Source organism: Sturnus vulgaris, chromosome 7 (assembly GCF_052056855.1).
Source record: "Sturnus vulgaris isolate bStuVul1 chromosome 7, bStuVul1.hap1, whole genome shotgun sequence".
NCBI classification, from domain to species: Eukaryota; Metazoa; Chordata; class Aves; order Passeriformes; family Sturnidae; genus Sturnus; species Sturnus vulgaris.
The window spans coordinates 26,961,179-26,976,744 of NC_142249.1; the positions used below are offsets into that span (position 1 = coordinate 26,961,179).

A 15,566-nucleotide genomic window follows, 5' to 3' on the forward strand; every position below is an offset into this window, starting at 1 on the left:
TGCAATCAAATTATTCTAAAATAAAACGGCCATCCCAGTCCCAGAGCCCATGGAGGGCTCCATGCTGAAGCAGGGCTACCTCCAAAGGAGGCTGTGACACTGTAGGAAGCCTACAGTGGAGCAGGCCCGTGGCCGACCTGTGCTCTCTGGAGAGAGGAGCCCAGGAGCCCATGCTGGAGCAGGTTTGCTGGCAGGACTTGTGATGCCATGGGGGACCCACGCTGGAGCAGAGGAAGCGAGAGGAGCCCTCCCCCTGAGGAGATGAAGCAGCAGAGTCAGCATGTGATGGACTCAGCCCCCATTCCTCATCCCCTGTGCAGCTGCTGGGGAGGGCGAGAAAATCAAGACTAAAGCTGAACCTGGGAAGAAGGGAGGGGTGATTGAAATTAACATTTGGTTTTATTTCTCATTATCCTACTCTTTATTCTCTCTCTCTTCCTGTAGAGGACGGCAGTCATGGGGCAGCTTTGATGGGCACCTGGCACTCACCACACATGACAGGAATTTTTTCAGAAAAGACAAACATGATTCCACTCCATCATTACCCTTTTATTAATAAAAGGACAGATCTTGACAGTGCAGAAAAAATGATGTTTCACAAGGAGAATAGAAAGTAGCTTCTACTGGTCTTTCAGTTCCTTCAGTCTTCTGATGGCAGATTTGACTGTCACTGCAGAGGTGGTACTGGAGGAAGAAGCAGAGTCATTTGCATGTGGCAGAACAACTGTGCTGGTGTTATTTATTTTTGAGAAAGCACTAATCATTTCAAATTGTTATCATGATTGACTGTCAAACAGAGTCTAACTCCACTTTTACTTTCCTGACAACAAAGCGTAGGCCTTGGTCCAGAAGCACATGGACCTTCACAAGCTACATCCCAACCCAGATTTCCCAGTCATGCACCAACCACGTGCACCAACGTGTGGGCTCAGATCCCTCACGACTGCTACAGTGGGGCAAGAGTGTCTTCTATACAATTGTGGGGGAAGGAGAGCGAAGAAAGGGAGTACAAAACAGCACCCTCACAATAAAGGTTATAAATCAAGTTTTTTGCTTTTATCACAAAAGGAAAACATGAAAAGAACTTTTCTTAGAATAAGTCTGGCTTTGCCTATTGCAAAGAATTGCAGTCAAATTGATCCACAGCAATCAAATTTTAACAGAACAGGCACCTCCTCCCATCACTATCTCAAGACAGAGCTACTTAAAGGATAAAAAGTTAAAAGCTGTATTAGGTCTCAGCTATGTGAGAATAAATGCTGACTGGAGATTCTTCATTTACTTACTTGTAAGTCCAGGCACCACCAGCAACTGTCTTCATGCAGGATCCACAATGCCAGATACCCACAGCTTTCCTCTTCATTTTGGTCTGGAAAAAAGAAAAAAAATGTCACTCTCCATCAGCTGAAAATGCCGAACAAGAAACTTCTGCATCACACCACAGCACTCCTATAAGCCAAGTTAAGACAAGAAAGGGACAGACAACCCTTTTACTCAAATTCTGCAGACACTTCTGAAGCACTTTTTCTTTCAGACATGAACTGGGTCATTTCTGAAGGCATCATCAAAACTTCAGCTTATTTTGAAGGAGAAAAATAGTAAGGAGTTACCTTGGTCATAACAACTGATATTCTCACTTGGTTTGGTGTTCATGTAACATCACTGTTCCCAGGACTCCTGGGGCAAGCCCAGCTTGCTCAACCCAGACCTCCAAACAGCATCTAAAGACTGAGTGGGGAGTATGGAACTCCCTCCCCCATGCAGGTATTCATCACCTTGCAGAGGTGACAGCAGGTTTGCCCAGGGTTATGCCTGATTTAGGCAGCTCTGCTGACAAGACTATGAACATTCTCACTTCATATGTAAAAGGCAGTAAGTTAAAAGCAAACAAAAACACAACAACAACTCAAAGCAAGAAAAAAACCCATGATGAAAATATTTTTAGATTTCCAGATTCTTACTCTACAGATATCAATTAAAAAATCTGTGCAAAGCATAAGCTGATGGGCCTTTCAAACTGTCAAAAACTAGATTTAACAGCAAATTTTAATTATGTACACACGCAGTTAAGGTTACTTCCTATCAGAAATTCTTCCCCATCCAGAGTTATACAGCACACAAAAGTGAGCTGTTGCCATCAGAAGTAGGTAAAGCAAGCTCTGTTCCTCTGCCAGGTATGCTTTAAAAAGTTACTGAAGGAAAAAAAAAGCTCAAGGGAAGCCTTAATTATCAAGATAACAAATGTGATGCTTTAATTCTGTCGGGTTTATTAATTATGCAAAACATATAATATGGCAACATTACTCACTCTTTTGTATCATGGAATGTAATGTTTGTTTCCATTTAACTACTACTAAGCATTCATGTGAAATGTCTAATCTTTTTCAAGGCCTTTGACAGTAGCCCAAATCCCACTCTACACTAATCCCTGTCTTGGAACTAGGCATGTTTCTCTTTAGTACAAAAATTATGAAGCATCAAATAATCTTTCTAGCATTAATAACAAAGCGATTTTTAAAGACTTTTTGGGGGAGGGTAGGAGATCTCCCACCTTGCCACAGAAGGAGCAGGTATACTTGGCATGCTGGCTGATTTCAATCTTCTTCACCATCTTCCTAAGGGATGCACCGTAACGGGTCCCATATTTACCCACAATCCCGACCTTCTTGGTGCGCTTGGCCTGTTGGGAGACAAACCAGAATGAGCTTCAATTCTACAGAGACAGCCTTCTCCTCCCTGCTCCCCTCTCCTGACATGGCAGCTGAGTGCTGAGCACCCTAAAGCCGGCCTGGGAAAACTGAGTACTCACAGCATCATGGAATGGGTCAGGCTGGAAGGGCCCATAGGGGTCACTGGTCCAACCTCCCCTGCCCGAGGATCACCCAGAGCACACAGCACAGGACTACACCCAGACAGCTCCTGAGTATCTCCACTGTGGGACACTCCACACCCTCTCTGTGCAGCCCATTCCAGGGACATTCCACATCCTCTCTGCGCAGCCCATAGCAGCTCTCGGTCACTGTACAAAAAGGAAGTTCTTTCCCGTGTTCAGGTGGGACTTCTGTGCATCAGTTTCTGCCCACCTATCCTACTGCTTGTCACCATCGAGAAGGGCCTGGCTCTTGCCTCTTGACAGCCCGCTTTAGATACTCATATACTATTTTAACTGTTTGATTATTATATATTTATATGGCGAGATCCCCTCTCAATCGCCTCTTCTGAGGCTGCCATCTCCCTCAGCATGTGCTCCTGAGAGCAGTTCAAGTCCTCCAATCCTCGCTGCCCTGCCCTGGAGCATTAGCGATAAAATGCCGCCGGGCCGGCGATGCTGCAGCCTCTCAGATCCTGCCGGGGCAAGGCCGAGCAGAGCCCCGTCCGTCCCGAGGCCAGCCGGCTGTGACACGGAGCGCTGCATCCCCTCTGTGCCCCGCGCCCCGGCTGCCATTCCCCTCACCCAGGCCGCCTCCCCCCGGCCGCCCGGACCGAGCGAGCCGCTGTCGCAGCGCAGCGCGGAGCCGCGGCAGGCTCGGGGACGCGGCGCAGCCCCGGCCCCGGCTCCGCGCTGCCCCGGGCGTGCCCCGCGGGCTCAGCGCAGCGGCCTCGGCGCGGATAGCGGTGGATGGCGGCAGATAGCGCCGGCCGGGCCCGGCCTCACTCACCATCTTCCGCCGGTGCCGACGCGCAGAGGGAGCGGCAGAGCGCAGGCGCGGCGGAAGTGACGCGTGGCCGGGCGGGACGCAGTTCCGGGTGCTCGGGCGTGGCCGCGGATGAGCAGCGTGCGGGACACGGTCGTGCACCGACAGCCTGGGGGAAAGGGCGGCTTCAGTGCTGCTCAGAGAGCTGGGGGAGGCTCCCTCGCTGGGGACACTTGCGAACCGGGCGGGTGCAATCCCGTGCCGTGCGCTCCGCGATGGCCCTGCTCGCGCAGGGAGCACCGCGGTCCCTTCCAGCCTGACCCAGGCGGTACATGAGCACCGGCAACAACGGAGCTCAGATTCCTGGGTTTCCACCGAGGGAGGTCACAGCACAAAACTTCGTTCTTAAAGAGAATAAGTAGCATGTAGATGTCAAAACAGAGGCAGAAAACGACCAGAACTGCAGAAAAAATAAAAAATAATAATTATATATAATAATCAATGAGGATGAATTCTTATCATAAAACATACCGGCCCTAAACGATGAGGTTTCAAGATTTTTGGCACCAGGTCAGGTTAAGGCAACTTCCTAATTTCCTTGGGGTTACCCAATGCTGAAACCACTAGCCCTGAAAGTTGCCATGTGCCGCTGATTCCCAGCACCAAACACAGAGGCAAAAATACAACAGTGCCACCGAGCTGCAGTGCTTGTAAGGGGATTAGCAACACATTAACCTCCATTAAGAAACGCAATCCAGTTAGCCTGAGAGCTTTTTGATGTGCTCATCCCCTCCTGCCAGGAGAGGGCCGGAGCTTCCCATTCCACCTAGAGAAATGCTCCCCAGATAACTGTTGCAGGTTATTTTCCTCCATACCTACTCTGGCTGCATCAACCATTGACAGCACTCTTCACTTGCACTCTGTTTAGTTAAGAGAGAATCAAGGAATTGAGTGTACCCAGCCCACCGTGTTATTTTCCCTGGCTGGGGTCTGTACTTGAAGAGATGCTCATGGACAGGTGTCACATCCCCTCTTGGTTCTTGCTCTGAGAGTTTGAACACCAGCATTTTTAATTCCCTCTGTCATGCCAGGCTCCTCATTCCCTGATCATCCCTGCAAGCTCTTCTGGGAGCTGGTGGGCCAGAGCAATGTTTGAGATGAGAGCTCAGCAAGGCTTTAGGCAATGGTATTTATATCTCCCTCAGCTGAATCAAAATTTAATTTGATACATGCTACGACTATATCTGCCCTTTTCGGATCCTCGTCATAACGATGACTCACAGGATACAGCTTTGATGCCAACGTATTAGAAAACAGAAAAGAAAAAGTAAGTTCCTTTGGCTGCTTAGTGACGATATGGTTAAAAAATAAAAATTGTCAGCCAACACTTCCAGAGAATCTACTGCTATTCTCTGGCTTGTATCTACAGAGTTCAGGTTTGCTGTGACAGCCAAACAGTGTCACAGACAGCTCTGGCAACAACCAAACCCAGCCTCCCTGGGTGACAGCCATTCCCAGCACTGCCAAAGTAAACACACATTTCCAAGGGACTGAGAAGATGAAGGACACAGACAAGCCAGATAGTCCACCCCCTTGACCTCTTCAGCTCATGAAGCTAGCCAGCCTGGGGCATGCAGAACACTTAGTTGGAACTGCTTCAGCTTATTGTTGAGGTATTTTAACCTGTTGTTGCTGTTTTGGCATCCTTCTTGAAAACACACCTTTCTCCAACATGGGTGGGAGCACTGATGCAGGTGTACAAGTAGGCATCCAGCCACAGTAGGATGCTCCAAGATCCAGTAAGATGGGTCCTTCCCTTTAGCACTTTCCTGCAAGATTCTTCTTCCTTTTTTCATGGAGTAAGGATAAAGTAAATCTTAAGTGTATTTGAAAAACCTCTGTGCAGCAAACCAGCTGAGATTTTATGGATCCTAACAGGGAAGGTACATCTAGCATTCCTCTAGTAGGACTGGGATTTACCAACATATGGATGATGAATCAAATCAGTAAGAAGCGGAATTCTCCAAGGGTACTTTCAGTGTATCTTAGAATAGTACTGTTTTGAAATAGCTGTAGCTTTACAAAGAACAGAACTACTTCTACAGGAGACAACAATATGGGTACACAAATAATGCCTTTTGCATTTTTTTTTCTGTCAGCAGACAGCAACATCTCATACCCCTTACTCAGAACAACCCACTTTCCCAGTAGAAAGATCACTCATCCTACAGAAAGATTAAATACTCTCTGTTCAAGATGACACGCATTTAAAAATGTCAAAAAGCGTGTCTTCATCACCTGGAAGGCTGTTGAAGTAAGAGCAGTGATGGTTAACAGCCTCAAACCTGGAGATAATGCATTTCCTCCAGTTCCCCAGTCACAACACCCCTTGCTACTGCTCACACCCCAAAGGACCATCTGCAGTCATGAATGAAAAGCAGTTCTTCACCCAGCACAATTGTACATGCAGCCTGTGGGGCATTTCCATGACGACACCAGCTGAAAATGGAACAATCAAACCCTTCAATGCAGGCAAAAATACCTAATGTTATCAGGTTGATCTTACAGCACAAGCATTTTTTTCCTCTCCCTTGCAAGAGGTATTTTTGTCAGTGTCTGGTATCTGCACAGAGCTAAGCACATCACCTCCACAGCATGTTAGCTGCTGGCCTCCAGGAGCTAAATGTAAGCCTTCAGTTTGCCACCTTTTCTACAGATTACAGCTGTAAAACACTGCTATCTGGGAGGTGGAATGCTAAAAAAGTACCGAAAGCTTGGGAATCACAACTTAGAACAACTTTTCATTTAAACAGTTTGGTCCAGAATCAGTTTCTTACAAAACAAGAGCAAAAGTCTGCCTGTGTTTCCTTATCCTCATTCACCTATAGAAATCAGTCAAGTCTTGAAGAAAACACAGACCCACCCACACACTCCACCTCCCTGAAAAGTCAGGGTTAATCCCTGGCAGTCAGCACAAGCTTCACCCTCCACTGACAGAAGAAGCACATGCCATGGAGCAGGTCCTAATATTCAGCACAAGGCCAGAGCTGAGTGTGCAGAGGCAGACATGTGCCTAAAACAGGCAGGGCACACTTACTGGCACACAGCTACATTACTTAGCTTCAAGGTGGTAATTTCCTCTTTTCTCTTCCCCACCTCCACGAAACATCAAGATCTGTTTGGATCTTTTTTCCTCATGGCCAAATGGAATACCCAAGAGCCAGTCCGTAATGGCCAAATTTGCCAGTGAACAAACTCCTAGAAATACAGACTTTTGGAAATGGAAAACATTGTTAAAAGCACTCTGCAGCTAATGATGAATTGGTTTTCTCAAGAGTTCTGCCTTGGGGATAGACAACCATTATCTGCTTTTTAAACAAAACAACTGTGGAAGCTGACATGTGAAACACAGCAGAATGATACTTGCCCATGTCCATTCAGTCATCGGCAAAACCAGGACTGCAAACCCTGCAGGCTACCAGATGTGTGCTGCACATCTGTCACACTGTCAGACTGCCTTCTCATCCTTTGAGATGAAACATGCCAGAGATAAAGAAAACTTCAAGTCTTTTATTTTCAAAAACTCAAAAAATAATACATGATTCCTTTTAGTTTTTCTTTTTTAATAAAAAAAACCTCTTAGCTTCCATCTCTAGCTGTCGCAATTTACACTTCCTCAATACGTCGCTTTTTTTTGGGACTCAGTGAACGTGTCTCTGCTTCTCTGTCTTGCAAGGCACTGCCAGAGTCAAACTCACAGCCAGCATCAGCTGCCTCCAAAAACAAAACATCATCAGCATCATCTCTGCTCTCAGAGAAGGTCTTCTGGAAAAGGTCATAGATCGTCTTCTGCTTTGGATCTGGCTGAGGAAACAGAACAGAACAGGATCTACATCCACATTGTCATGTAAAACAGTGAGCAAAATCAGAGACATTCCCCTTACACAGTGCACATGTGTTTACAGATCATACATGATACATGCACATATGTATCTCATACAAATATATGACATAGAGTCCAAGCCAAGGTATGAATCCTGGGAGGAGCTGAACAATCTGGTCTGTGGCATTAAAGGCAGAACAGGTGTAAGATCACCTGTGCCAATCTAGATGTACACAAGCTAAAGCTCATTCAGCCTCTCCCAGGGACCACCAATATTCTTTCAGGTCAATTACCTTAGGAAAGTAATTAGTTGACTCAGCTGTTTCAGAGAAATTGGTTTCCGAAAGACCAGCTTCACCCAGCACTTTGATCTTCTCCTGAATCATTGGCCTAGGAGTGATAAATGGATATTACTGAAAGGAAAAAATCAAGGACACTGCTTCATTTACTATGTGCAGATTAAAAAAGGATACAAAAAGGGTACAAAGATGGCTTTTCTATCAAACTTTGTTGCTTCCTTAACCTGTCCTGCTCTTGGTTATAATCACTGTATGCTGTCTTGAAATATCAATCAATTAAATTGGTAACAATTAGAGGATTTGGGGCAATAAACATCTGGAGAACACATATGTCCAACAGAGAAACTAGTTGACTGAGGCAATATCAATGGTATGAAGTCAGACCAAGAAGATGCAGCTAAAAGGGACTCCTAGTAGCCTGTGTGCTCAGTCTCCAAGGCAAGCAATGGTAAACCCTAACAACAGATGCATCAGCATTTCAAGGTTAACTCCCAATATACAGCAGGAGGAAGAATCCATCACTGGCCCAAGAGGCTGAGAGGTCCTGGCCACACCTGCACACTGGATACTGAAAGATGCCAAGGCCACGGCACAATTAATGCATTTATCAAATAACCTCAACCTCTTGTTCTTTTTCTTGCCTTTAAAAAGATACCACTGTCCTTTTGAGAGCCATATTTCTTCCCCATTAAGCACTAATGACTGCACAGACAGCATTTCACAAATAAAGGCAGAATTACTGTCATTAACTTTCCATGAAATCTGGGTGATGCATCAGTTTCCAGTTCCTTGCATTGTAGGGTTATAATTACTTGCCATCATGATATTCTGGGAACTGCACAAGTTCACTTAGTTCATTCATTCCTTTAAACAAGGTAATAAAGATGTAATTTTGGACTTTAAATGAAGCAGCTGGTAGATAATTTCTTTTCATCATTTGCAGGTCAGCTCCCTTGCAGCACTAAAGATTCCTCAGATCCTGCCCACCCCCAGATGTCAGATTCCCCAGCCCTAAGGACTAATGTCCACTGGTAACTCTCACTGCAGGCAAAAAGCCTCATACCACAACTCCCCAGAGGTGGGTCAATAGCACCTTTGTCATCTCTCTGAAGGGCTCACTGAAGAGCAAGAAGAAGGCAGTCCTCCTCCACAGCTCCCTGTCCAAGCACACAGCAGCCAGATTGCTCCTCAGAACTGATCTACAATACACTGAACCATCTCCAGTGTCTGCTGACTTTGTTTGAAAGTCTCAGCACTTTACAGTACCCTAGCACAGGAATGTTCTGGGCTGTTATCTAAGACAATTCCTCCCCCTTACACAGAAACCGTTAAGATTTTAGATGCATCAGCTCTCCCAGAATTTCTCTTAAGAGCCCTTTCTTTGTCAGGTAACTACTTTTATTCCTCCTGCTTGTCACTCAGTCATGTCCACTGCAGCCAAGCCATGTCACCAGCTTGCAGCAGCTCTGGCATGTATTGATGCTCTCCTCACAGGCCGTGAAAATCAGCACTATCATTAACCCCTCACACCACACACATGACAAACAGTGGACACGTGTCAGGAGAACCAAAGTGTCTTTGTCACTTCTTACCATAAGTAGTCATCTGCTGTGCCTTTAGCCACCAGGTAGTGAACATTAACGGAGCTGGTCTGTCCAATTCGGTGTGCCCTATCTTCTGCTTGGATCAAAATCTTAATGTAAAAACATGACAAATAAAAAGTGAAAACTGTAACATCTGAGAAACAGTATAAGCACCAGAGAACAGGAGATCTCATTTCTTCTGCTTAGCAACTCTTTCCTATCTGGATCCTGTTAAGACCCGTGTTCTCAAACCAACTAAGCCAAGAAGTAGTCTGGTACACCAGGTTCCCAAGAGGCACTGAACAGCTTTCCAGAGTAGAGGGTCAGCACTGATGATGGACCCTTTCAGGTCTTGGTTGGGCAAACCCTTAGGAGCTCTGTCAAATTAAGGCAGAAGCATGTTTCCCTTTTGTGCCACCTTCCCCTGTCAGCAAACTGTGCAAACCAGCCTCATAGGTTCAAGCCCAGGCACCTGTGGTTGCAGAGCCAGCAGACAACAGAAAGAGACAGCCTCTAGAGAAAGTTGCCTGCCCATTACATCTCTTAATCAGCAACATTTCTGCTCTCCAGGGAACATCCAACCCCTGTCCCCTCCAAGACACTTACCCCTGGGTTCCAGAAGAGCTCTGCAAACACCACCAGATCTGCAGCAGACAATGTCAGGCCCATGTTTGCAGCAGTGAGGGAAAGCACAGCCACAGCCTGCTTCTCTGAGAACTGGAACTTCTGGCACAGAGACTGCCGCTCAGCTGAAGACGTGGAGCCATCGATGCGAATGTGCTCAACGTGCTGTGAGAAGACAGAAGATGCTGTTTAGAGACCTGGTGTCCCCTTTCTTGAATACTTCTTCCATGTTTTAATGGCTCCCATGTCCAGTGCTGTCACTGAGAAAAGTCACCAGTGCCACTGTGGGTTATAGTCTGGAATGTTATCTTAAACCATTCTTCACACTGCCCTAGCATGACCCAGCATGCTTTAGGAGCATTCATGGGAATCTCACATGAAAAGTTAGACAAACAAGAGAAGTCAAGAGAAATGACTGGCAGGTCTATCAAGTCTCCCTACAGTATCTTAGTTCAAAAATGTAAGAGCACCACAGAGATAAAGGCAGGCAGGAATGGTGGGCTTGGGTAGTCTCGTTCTCCCTCTGAGGAAAGCCTGGAGAACAATGGCCACACAGGGTAACACTCCTCCAAGAATTCACAAGCTCCAAGGCAGACAGTGGAATTAAAGAACATTAAATACAATAAAAGCCATTCAGCTAGTACAAAGTGCATGCTGTGAGGCATTCACCCTGACAGCTCAGCTCCCTCGGTGAAGGGCACACTCAGAAGCACAGCAAGTAGAAATCATCTCTGTCACTAACTGTCCTAAACTATCTGACCAGCCATAAATCCAGGGGGCTGTTCAACATCTTTGAAGCTGGAACAGTGATAAAGTTAAGACAAATCAGTCAGTCACTTACTTTCTTTTTCAGCTCTGCAACTACTGCATCCAGCATAATCTTGTGATGAGCAAACACCAGGAATTTATTATTCCCACTTTCTAGTAACTCCAGGATGTATTCTCTACATGAAAAAGGAAAAACACCAAAACACTATAAAATTATGTGCTGGGAGAATACAGACTTTGCTCACAATAAATTTTGAAGATACTGCCCATCCATACACAAACACTAGGAAACAGGCTAGCATAAAAAGCTGCAGTAAAGTGCAAGTAGCAAGTCAAGTCTTCTGTAGATTAAAATACAGAAAGGAAAATTCCCTCAGTTTTTCTTCACCACAGGTAGACAGCTGCCTACATTATACTTGGGTGTCAAAGAGAATCAGTTTATTATATCCTACTTGGAACATGGCATCCCAGGCCAATTGACTGAAGGCCATCTATACTTACAATCTCACTCACCCATCTGTATTTCTAACTTTTGCACAATCACAATACACTAAAATAATCTGTATGCAGTTAAACTTCCTGGGTTTACTTGGGATTGTTTTTATGTCAGAAGAAAACACCTCTAAACACACTGATCAAAAAAACCCACCTTTTCTTGCAAGGGTTCCCACTGACAATTTACTCCAGGTTAAGCATCTAAATTTGTCAGCTATTTCTAGGAGTTATCCACATGCATATAGGCTAATGGCCAATGAGAGGCAACAAGACTCCTCTTAAATGACTTAAATGAAAACATCTGTAGCTTTTCCCATGGACTAGCAGCACAGCTACAGAACCCATTTCTATGTAGTAACTTGTATTACAGTCAGATTAACTAGAGCCTGAAGAACACCTTTAAGCCTGTACAGATTATGTCATTTTTTCTTTGGAACAGCAAAGTTGTTGAGAAGATCAGGAATACCAAGACCTTTGCTAAACTTAACATATCTTAGGCCAGCAGCAACTGTCACAAAGGATCAAGAAGGATTTCCAGCACTGAATTAAGATGGCAGATGACTTTGCAGAGTTCATAATATTCAGATCCCTATTACATGATAGTACTATTTAACAAAGAAATCTGGGAGAGAAGTGGGATTGCTGTATTTTAAAACAAATATCAAAGCAAACATTCACAGTAGTAGGCAGATGCCAACCAACACATCACAATTATTTTACATCTCATTCCCACATTCTATTTAACAAATGGCAAGTCATTTCAACGGAAGCAATGGAAGATATGTCATTAAGGGTAAGACACAGGAAGTGCTGATAATCATAGGACAATACCATTAGTTAGATGGTACTGTACTTTAGCAGCTTGTAGTAACTGATATTTTAATTGCTACTAAACCCCAGGAAAAAATGGACTACTTCCTACCAGAGTCAAACAGCACTTCATGGTTTTATATTCAGTTCACACTTGCAACTGAAATAAAAAGAAAAAAGTCTTCTAACTGTCCACTAACATAAAAGGAAGAAACTCTACTACGGAAATGAATGCTGGGACTATGAAGTGCAGTTCTGTGTAAAACAATCAAATTTTGCAGCAAGGTCTGAGACTTTGAAATCACACAGTGCACCTCAGTTGGTCCTTACATTCAGAGAGCTGTGGAAAGTAAACCATTTTCATATTATTACCATACTTACTAGAAAGTTATGCTGTGACCTAAAGCAACTCCTTTGCAGTCCCAGCAAAAAGGCTGAGGATGAAAGCGCACAGAAAGAATTACTTCTAGGGAAGAGAGAGTTGAAAACACACCCGTGGTACAAAACTTTTACTACTGAGGTCCCACATGAGCACTGTGGAAGAGCCAAGAACTGCAGCAGGAGCTATGAGATTCCTAAAGCACACTGCAACTAAAGCTCAGCCCATCTCATAAGCTTTTTGATTCAGGATTCCTGCTGCAGTAGAACTGCAGCATTTGTTTTCTTAAATTCTGTTGATGCTTTTAGTTTCATTATTCCCCCACTCTTTAAATTGAAAAAGGGTTCAGACCAAGGAATTTGATCCAAGTCCCAAACACAAAGTAATTTTAAATGGCTCAAACGACAGTTTAGATTTCTATCTGGAATGAAATCAGAAGACTTATTCAGCCAAAGAACCCTAAGAGAAGAAAATGTTTAGTGCATTGTAATTACAATCAAGTTTTTCTAGGCTGACTTGAGGCTATGCTTCAAGTCCCTGCACTGTTATCTCTAAGGCACTGCCTCCCTGTTCTCAGCAGAAAACCACATTTTACTGGGCAGGAATGAAACAGTGACACGGCGCTTACATGACTGAGCGGATTTTAGCTTCTGCTGTTCTGCTGAAGAAGATGAGAAGAGCTTCCTTCTCCTGTTGTCTCTGTAGAAGGAAGAGATAAACAAATTTGAGTCTCAAAAATGCCTTTTCTCCTTCTTGCTTACTGATCTGGTATTTCTGCTGCTGCCAGTAAACACTTTGCTAGGAAAAAAAATCAACCTAAAAATGCACAACAATAGAGGCATGGGGGGAAGTTTCCTACTCGCCATCAGGCACAGCAGATACTCACACAGCCCTGAAACCTCCCTTCCTACCTCCCACTCAACTCCTACCAGTTGGATGACAAGTGTATCACAAATGCAGTTTTAGCTTAGAAAGCGTGTCCCAACTAAAATGGCAAGGAAAAACCCGTAAGTTCATACAAAACTGTATTAGCAACCTAGGAGCCTAGAACATGCATTTTCCACCCATACAAGGAAAACAAACAAGAAAAGCAAAAATAAACCCTTCACATTTTTGGCTACTGCTCTGCTTACAGCACAACTCAAACAAGGCTGTTTCTGTAGGCTGAATGAGATTACAAGGCTAGACAGGAGAGTAAGTAGAGAGGCAGGAGATATGAAAGACAATTAGAAATTACTAACAAGAGAAAAAAGAAAGGAAATGGTATTTCACACAAAGGGACAAAGTAGACCACTCAGATCAAAAGCAAAACAAGCTAAGCTAGTTTTGATTGTGCTGTACACTCATTTAAAACTGTGCCTTCACATAAGGTATGGCTCTGACCCTTGGAATTTTCACACTTTTTCACAAGAAAGTTTTTTTAAAATAATACCTGAAATAGCAACAGCTAATCGCGAAAATAAGTTTCTGACTTACACTTTCATATCCTTTGGCCATCTTCTTTGCTTCAGCTGCCAATGCAGCTTTGGTCTTTGCACTAATGCCTTCAGGAGCCACCACAACCATTTTGCGCTGCTTTGCTGGAAGCTGGGAAAGCACATCTGATTTCAGACGTCGGATCATGATGGACTCTTCCAGCAAAATTTTCAGTTCAGTTAAGTTGGATGATCCAGAGTAGTCCCAACCCCATGGCATCTAGGAAAGATCAAAGCAGTTATTAGTGTCAAACCTATAAGAGACTGCTCTTCATACAATCCAAAAGCAGAATAAATTTCCAGGGAATTTGGACAAGGCAAGAACTTGACGGTCAGCAGGAGATTTGACAAAAATGGCAATAAGGTAGAAACGTACAACCTAATCCACTCAACATGAAAAGGTTACTTACAAGATTCCCTTCTTCCTATCTACAAGAGCTCAGGGTGGTGCAGGGAAGAAGGCTATGCAGAAAGGTGGCAGGGATCGCTACTCCAGCCTTGTGCCCTGATATTCACTCTCACACAGCAAGGTGTTGCTTCTCTCCACTTGCAGCTTTGAGCAGGCCAAAAGAACTCAGTGTAGTTCTGTGCATGCACGTTTATCTCAGCTTTAAGCAGAGAGACACACAAAAATATTCTCTAACAGCATGAGGACAAACATCCTCAACCTAGATGCCTTCACAGAGTTGTTACACTTGTCTGACATGCTAGGTTGGAACTGCCTGTTCGCCACTGTGACCTGACTCCTGCTCTGCTTCCTGACATACTCTATTTCTGCCATTACCGTGTTTGGCTCAGACTCAAGCAAACCAGAAATAAACTGTAGCCCAAAAGACATCACTCCAAACACTGTCTCTTCAAAGCATCATCACTTCAAAGGTCCTCTGAACAAGCCATTCATTTACTCCTCCTTGAAGCACTCCCCTTTCAGTCTGGCCTATCCTGCAAGATCCTGTGTGAACGCAATGTACACCTGTTCAACTAATCTCAGCTCATCACTTCTCCTACCAGAAACTCCACAGCCTATCTTTTGTTGTCTGAGAAAGAACAACAGTGGCATCAAAATTGGTACATTACCCAAAAGAAGCATCATTCAAACAACTGTCTTTCAGAGAAGAGACCAATGTGATTTTAATGCTGAAGCAAGGGAAAAAAGAAACCTTTCTGCTGCAATTTCACAAGTAAGTATAGGGAATACAGCTACAGGAATACCAAAAACCAAAGTGCGGAGAGAGGTGAAGTCTTTCTCATAGCTCTAGTTCTAAATATATTGGCAGAGTCCAAAAATACAACTTCTGGTCTTGGAATAACAACCCAAAGTAAGCCACTACATATTCCCTCCTGAAATGCATATAATGGAGATGTGAGGAGCCTCAGCACCTCCATCAGCTACGTTAATTGATGAAATAGATTTAACCTTAAATATCTATATTGATTTTGTCTTCTCCAAGAAAAAACTGCTACAGCACATAAATGGAAGTAAAAGAGAAAGAAGCTCCTAAGTATTCACTGCATCCTCCATCCTCTCCTAGAATGCATGAGACAAAAAATAAATCATACTAGCCATAAGGTTAGTCATGCTACTGACTGTATTAAGGGGTGGTGTTTTGATGAA

General features: G+C 44.3%; 2 protein-coding genes across 4 annotated transcripts in view; both read right to left on the reverse strand.

Annotated features, from left to right (window-relative positions):
• Positions 1-534: 534 nt before the first annotated feature.
• RPL37A (ribosomal protein L37a) lies at positions 535-3,969 on the reverse strand. Its single transcript, XM_014889755.2, has 5 exons — positions 3,869-3,969; positions 3,660-3,804; positions 2,552-2,680; positions 1,287-1,369; positions 535-684 (listed from the first exon to the last, which is right to left on the reverse strand). The coding sequence occupies exons 1-5, from the start codon at positions 3,967-3,969 to the stop codon at positions 621-623; spliced, it is 522 nt and encodes a 173-aa protein (XP_014745241.2). The 3' UTR covers positions 535-620.
• A 3,216-nt stretch (positions 3,970-7,185) lies between these two features.
• Positions 7,186-15,566, reverse strand: part of SMARCAL1 (SNF2 related chromatin remodeling annealing helicase 1) — a 35,453-nt gene continuing 27,072 nt past the window's right edge. For 2 of the 3 annotated variants that reach the window (XM_088168228.1, XM_088168229.1), the window contains exons 11-17: positions 13,953-14,171; positions 13,105-13,175; positions 10,866-10,968; positions 10,007-10,189; positions 9,410-9,510; positions 7,812-7,908; positions 7,186-7,499 (exon numbers count right to left, since the gene is read on the reverse strand). In XM_088168228.1, the coding sequence (XP_088024354.1) occupies positions 7,302-7,499; positions 7,812-7,908; positions 9,410-9,510; positions 10,007-10,189; positions 10,866-10,968; positions 13,105-13,175; positions 13,953-14,171 (972 nt within the window). In that variant the 3' untranslated portion in view covers positions 7,186-7,301. The remainder of the gene's footprint in view (positions 7,500-7,811; positions 7,909-9,409; positions 9,511-10,006; positions 10,190-10,865; positions 10,969-13,104; positions 13,176-13,952; positions 14,172-15,566) is intronic. The other variant, XM_088168227.1, reaches the window with a different exon arrangement.

What these genes read in the sequence shown, in the direction of transcription:
- RPL37A (XM_014889755.2), bottom strand. Translation starts at nt 3,969, where the DNA reads ATGTACCGCCTGGGTCAGGCTGGAAGGGACCGCGGTGCTCCCTGCGCG. An exon ending in GTCGGCACCGGCGGAAGATG is followed by an intron (nt 2,681 to 3,659) that starts GTGAGTGAGGCC and finishes GTCTCCCAACAG; the next exon opens with GCCAAGCGCACCAAGAAGGT. An exon ending in CCTGCTCCTTCTGTGGCAAG is followed by an intron (nt 1,370 to 2,551) that starts GTGGGAGATCTC and finishes TCTTTTTTCCAG; the next exon opens with ACCAAAATGAAGAGGAAAGC.